Below are 6513 nucleotides of genomic sequence, written 5' to 3'. Positions count from 1 at the left end.
GTCCTTGCAGAAGGACATCATGCTTGGGAGGGTGGAGGGACAGCGCAGGAGGGGAAGGCCCTCTATGAGGTGGATTGATTCAGTGACTGGGGTAATCAGAATGGGAGTGTCAGAGACAGTGCGACTGGCACAGGACAGAGCAGAGTTTAGGGCTGTTGTACATAGGGTCGCTACGAGTCACAAGTGACTTGACGGTACATAACAACAACAAAGTGAACATGTGACATTTAATTTTTGTCTCCAGCCCCCCCCAAAAAAGATAAAAAAGAAATGAAAAGAATAAAGTAATGAAGATCAGAGTAAAGAAAATATTTCCTAGCTCCTGGAACATAAAAGTGCCAAACACTGCATTTCTAATTTCTAAACTTTTCAAGACTATATCTGAGTAGTTAATTTACAGATACAGTCTGTCTAGTTCTTCTCTTTCTGTTCCCTAATAGGACCAGAATTTTATCCTTAAGTGAGGACTCATGTTGGATGAAGCTTTAAATTACTGGAGTGTCATCCCGTGTCATCTCCTAGCAACAATATCCTATTCATGCATGCAATAGAGTGGGCAGCAGAGCGATACCTCTAGTACTTGCCGGCACTTTGCAAGTGAAATTGATTTGTTTGTTCTTCGTCTTCATTTTACTCAATACAGTGGCAGATTTATGAGCCAGGGGCTTGCCTGCCACATAACTCAAGCCCCATTGCTGTTTAATCCATGCCAACCCATGGAACCCCTTTATCAGGTTTCTGAGGCTGTGATAACAAGAGCAGACGTCTTCATCTTTCTCTCATGGAGTTACTTGTGGACCTGAGCCACAGATCTTTTAGTTAGTAGTCCAACATGCAACACACTATAGCACCAACATTCTGAACCCCACCTAACACATAGCTATTGAGTTAATTCTGAATCATAGTCATCCTATGTGGACATTTTGAAGCTGGTAATAGTAAAAGGAGGAGACTGGCCATCTTTCTAATTGTCAAAGGTATAGCATTTTGGTTAGCAGTGTGAACACCCTACAGATTAAGGTACCAGAGTTCTTTTGGGGCTAATTGTTATTTTTACGTCCTGTGGAGTTGAAACCAACTCATAGCTGACCTTCTAACTGGTTTTCAGAGTCTTTAAATCATATGGGAGAAAAGTACCAAATTTTCTACCTTGGAACAGCTGGTGTGTTCAAACCACCTGCTTTTGAAGGGATCCAATAGTATTAATAAATAGAATTCAAATATAAATTAAGAGGACCCATTACCTTCCTACAGGTAATGAATGTCCTAATCTACACAATTGGCCTCAGTTTTCAAACATTTTTATCCATCTTGGTTTAAAAGCATTTTTATAGTCACTATAAAATCCTGTTACCATCAAATTGACTCTGACTATGTCAGAGAACCGTGTTCCAAATAGTTCTCAAGTGGCTGAGTTTGGGGGAAGTAGGCAACCAAGCCTTTCTTTTGAAGTACCTGTGGAAGGACTCTAACCTTCAACTTTTCAGGTTAGCAGTAGAGTGTGCAAATCTTTCATACTATTCAGGGGCTCTGTATACACCAAAGATGCATGGAACCACCAATCAGAGCTCTGAGGCATCTCAGAAACTATTAATGTGTACAGATTCCAGGGACAACTCCAAGAACTCACCTGCACTGCTCTTAAGGTAGGCACAGAAGCGTCTCATTCCCCGGACCCCTCCAATACATTTCTGAAGTAGCCATTGGTCTGCCTTTTTCCATTGCATCATTGTGACTGCCAGGAAAAGTCCATAGTTAAGAGAGAGATAATGAGCTTTTCCACTGGTCCTTCTCTCAGCCTTGCACACAGCCATCCCTCATTTTCTCAGTGTAATAGGAAAAATGCCAGTTAGTTAGATGAGTTGGGTCTTAATAATGTGAGGTCTTGATACTGTTGAGGCTAGCAAGCAGATGTCAGACATCAAGTCAGACGGCACTTTAAGGGCACACAAGCATATATTCAATCCACAACTCAGAAACGCCCTCCAACCCAGAATCCCTCTCTTCTTCAGTCCGCATTGGTCAACCTTCCTGCCCTTTGAATTAATTTAATCCAATTTTCCTAATACATGTATGAAAGGAGAAAGGTAAAAATAGAAATAACTTCAATTTTAGTCCATAGATGTTCCTGAACCTCTGCACTGGGATATACTTTGTTTCCTTTGGCTAAATCAGGTCACCAAATTAACCCTGGTTGGAAATTGTATTCATTCTCTCTTTCAGAAATATTTATTACATGCCTACTGAGTGCTAAGTACTATTCTACGTACTCGAAATACATTAGCAAACAGAACAAAAATCCCTGCCTTCAAGGAGTTTATATTCTAATGAAAGAAATAAACAAAAATAAAATTAAATTTAAATAAGTACATAATACATTCAATGTAAAGATTATATGTGTTAAGAAACAAAAAGTAGAATAAGTTAAGGAGGGTTGGGAGTGTTTGAGACAGGGCTTTGGTGAGTGGACATGTTATAAAATTATATTACTACAGTAGAATTTATTAAGAAGGTGAGATGTGAATAATGAATTTAAGAGGTGAAAAAAGTATCCATCCAAAAAAAATAATAAAAAAAAAGTATCCATCCATGTGAATATCTGAAGGGAAATATTCCAGGCATAAGGAACAGCCAGGGCAAAGATGGGAATGTTTGTGGACCATCAAGGAGGCCATCACATGGCCAGATGGAATGGGTGAGGGACAGATGGGGAGGAGATGAGATCAGAGAAGAAATGAGGTCAGGTGTCTAGACCCTCATGGTGCCACTGGGGTTCACTCTGGATCAGGAAACATTGGGTGAGGTATTGCACATAGGAGTGACGTGATCTGACTTATGGTTTAGAAGACTCATTGTGTGAGCCGGAGAACAGGAGTAAATCAGGGAGACAATTTTGGTAGTTGAGTGGAAAACTATGGCAGCTCATCCCAACATGCTAGCAGTAAAGATAGCCAGATTCATAGACTTTTGTATATATTTTAGGCTATTTTATCATATTCTACAGAAATAACATTTTCATTTCTGGCTGCAGTTAGATAAATAGCCCAGCACATCTATTACTTCTTTATTGCTTTATAAACCATTTGCCATCAAGAGAATTCTGCATCATGGAGAACCCATGGTGTCAGTAGAGCTATTTGCCATAAGGCTTTCAGGGGCTAGGTTTTCTTTTTTTTAATTTCTAAGTCGTTCACAAGCCCTTTCTACTCAGTCATGTCTAAGTGGACTTGAATTGCCAACCTTTGGTTAACAGCAGAACATGTTAACCATTTACACCACCCAGAGACTTTACTTAATTGCTGTAGATACCCATTTTTTCACCCAGCAGGAGTTCCTGAGTGGCACAAACACTTAAGCACTCAACTGCCAGCCGAAAGGTTGGTGGTTTGAATCCACCAGAAGGCACCTTAGAAGAGAGTTTGGGTTATCTGCTTACAAAAGATCACAGCCTTAGGATAGCAGATGTTTGAAGCAACATATTAAGAAGAATTTTGAGGCTTACATTTATGTTCAGCAGGAGTTTTATAGTTGCTTGAAATCAGTTGAAAACTCTTTGGAATAGTTTAATTCAGCATACATGAGTTTGACATGAGTTGGAATCAGCTCAAAGGAAATGAACAGCAATTCCCATTTTTCAGCATAAGATTTTTGCTTATTCCCATTATACAGACTGGGTTACCAGTATGTCTAAGACTGTAAGAGCAATCATTTGTTCTTTATAGTAGGACTGATAGACACAGTGACTGTTATGACCCTGGGTTTCCATTCTTCCTCGAACACCAACGCCTCCCCCAACACACACACACACACACACACACACACACACACACGTGCGCGCGCTTACCTCCCTCTGGGGATTTAATGAAGTTGACAAGCTCCTGACAAAGAATGTACTGGAAACATAAGTTGGTTTTACAGAAGAAAGGTAACCTGTACTTTTCCAACCAGGTCAGTAATCCTTTGTACTTGGTAATCTACAGTCCAAACAGAATAGGAATGAAACAGAGATATGGAACTAAGAAATTAAATTTATGTGGGAGTGGCTAATAATCTTGCATAGTATGCCCTGGAGGAGAGGAAATAGTAATTAAAAATTGAATCTGAGAAAAGGGGTACTTGTGATGAAGTTCCAAAAAGGAAGCAATCACATGGATTGCTAGGAAAGAAGAGAGTTTAGGCTCTTTTTCTTTCTTCAGTTCTTCTTTATTTCTCAAAATGACCTAAGAATTGGCGGAAAGAGAAGTAGAAGAGATTTCTATCCACAGTATCAGCTAAAAATTCAGTTCAGCTAGCTTCTTAGTAAACATAATTTCTCACAAACCCCCAATCCATACATATAAGCAGCACAATATGTACAACCACATAAGTATTCACAGAAAACATCATTTAGTATATGGGATATTTAGAATTTGAGCCATCAGAGGAGGGAGGGAAAAAATAAAAATGACATAATTCAGGCTTCTCCTTGGAAAGTCAAATATAATAAGCAGAGTGGGATGTCTTTCTTAGTTCACCAGTTCCAGGAGAAGAACAAAAGTTTGCTGTGAGTAGGCAATCTTTCTGGCCTCCCTCCAGTAGTACATTTGAAAGCCAATGGTGATTGTAAGCTCTACACAGTGGAAAGGGAGCTCTGGTGGCCTGTGGCAAAAAGCTGCTTTGCAATCCCAAAGGTATGCGGTTTGAGACCACCAGCTATTCCACAGGAGAACGTTGGACAATCTCCTCCTGTGCAATTAACTGCCTCTAAAACCCACTGGAGGGTCAGCTATGGGTTGGTTCTGACTCTACTGTATAATACAGTAATGATGACCTCACAATGGAAAGAAGAATGAGAAGGGAAAGGGGGGGGGGAAGAGTAATACAGTAGACCAAAATACAAAAGAGAGATAAGGGGGAAAATGTTTGTTGTTGTTGTTGTTGTTATGTGTATATAGTCATTAGTAAATACAGTATATTACCTTGGTCTAACATAGCAAATGATGATAAATCTATGGCACATGGACTATATCTTCCTAGCCCACACCCATGGCAGACATTGCCAATCAATTACTAAATCCTTGCTGAACTCAGTTGTAGCCTCAAAATTTGTCTCAATTTAGGGCTTCAAACATCAACTACCCAAGAATTATAGTGGATCAGAGAGATGTATCCCTTTTGTTGACAATGGACTAGAACATAAGATAAATAATTCAGCAGCGATCATTTGCCCAAGAGGCAAAAATATTAAAAAGGAGAAATGTTCACCTGGAAATAATATTTGTTCTATCCACTTTCTTTTAGAATCATCCACCAGGCCTTCTCTGTCCCTCCATTGAATTCTATCTCAATCCACATTTCAAATTTTAATACCCTTTTCCTTTTCCCAAACTTTCCACCCACCATTCAAGGCTTTTACTCACCAAATTATCTGGTATTTCTGGCCATAAGCTCCACTGTGAATTTTCAACAGTGTAAAATGGCATCTGTCCAAAGACCTGCAAAAGAAAGGCAGGAAACAGCCAAGGGAGCTGGTCTTTCTTCATGTTTATGGCTTGGTTCCTCTGCAGCAACAAAGAAAGAGAGATTCTTTAGCTTTCCTATGACAAGGGATTCAAAGTTTTAAGTGTTTTCACTGTATCAACTTGCTTTGCATAGAAAACAACCAAGTAAATGGAATGACAAAATGGGTTGTTGTTGTTGTTGTTGTTGTTGTTATTTCTAGACAATGACCAAAGATAACAGAAGAATTGATGCCATTGAATTGTGGTGCTGGAGAAGAGTATTGAACATACCATGGACTGACAAGAGAACAAACAAGTTTAACTTGAAGAAGGTGAAATCAGGTTGTTCCTTGAAGGCAAGGATATTGAAGCTTCATTTCACCTGGGGCATGTTGCCTTGGAGGACATCATGCTTGGAAGGATGGAGGAACAGTGCAGGAGAGGAAGACCCTGGATGACATGAAATGACACCGTAACCGGGTTAATGGGAGTAGTTGTTAGAGACAGTAACCGGGGTAAAGGGCTAGTGTGTCAGAGAGAGAGTGAGACTGGCTCAGGATAGAGCAGATTTCAGAGCTATTGTGTATTGGATCACTATGAGTCACAGGTGACTTAATGGCACATAACAACAACTTAAAGCAATCTTGTCTGTGCATTTGCTTTGCGTATTGTTTGACTTACTTTCTCCATGAACTTAGAGAGTTAAAACAAAGATATTAGACTTTTTCCTAATGAACAACAAGCTTAGGTTTGCATAAACTCTTGAACTAGGAAAAGTAGAAAGAACTAAACAACCAAACACAAACAAAAAACCCACAATAGAACAAAACCTCAGGTTGATTGTGTCCAGTTAGCCCAACTCAGAGCATACTGACTCTCCATTTAGTTTCAGGGAGGTTATAAATTTCAAGGGAGGAGATATTTTTCACTTTCTTTCTCACTGTTAGGGACCTCTCAAAGGTACTCAGGAGCAACAGTGTCTCTCTGGAGACTAAGGTGCGCCTGATACAGGCCATGGTCTTTGCAATCGCTT

The 6513-nt window shown here is 39.7% G+C and overlaps 1 protein-coding gene across 1 annotated transcript in view; it reads right to left on the bottom strand.

Moving 5' to 3' along the window:
• Positions 1 to 6513, bottom strand: part of RGSL1 (regulator of G-protein signaling like 1) — a 183880-nt gene that overhangs the window by 134283 nt on the left and 43084 nt on the right. The window contains exons 3-5 of the mRNA XM_006887781.1: positions 5400 to 5474; positions 3845 to 3974; positions 1631 to 1735 (exon numbers count right to left, since the gene is read on the bottom strand). Of these exons, the coding sequence (XP_006887843.1) occupies positions 1631 to 1735; positions 3845 to 3974; positions 5400 to 5474 (310 nt within the window). The remainder of the gene's footprint in view (positions 1 to 1630; positions 1736 to 3844; positions 3975 to 5399; positions 5475 to 6513) is intronic.

Source organism: Elephantulus edwardii, unplaced genomic scaffold, assembly GCF_000299155.1.
Source record: "Elephantulus edwardii isolate Elephantulus edwardi_28Jun2011 unplaced genomic scaffold, EleEdw1.0 scaffold00061, whole genome shotgun sequence".
NCBI lineage: Eukaryota > Metazoa > Chordata > Mammalia > Macroscelidea > Macroscelididae > Elephantulus > Elephantulus edwardii.
Note: the sequence above shows the minus strand (reverse complement) of the source record. Positions and strands in the feature narration are given on the sequence as shown.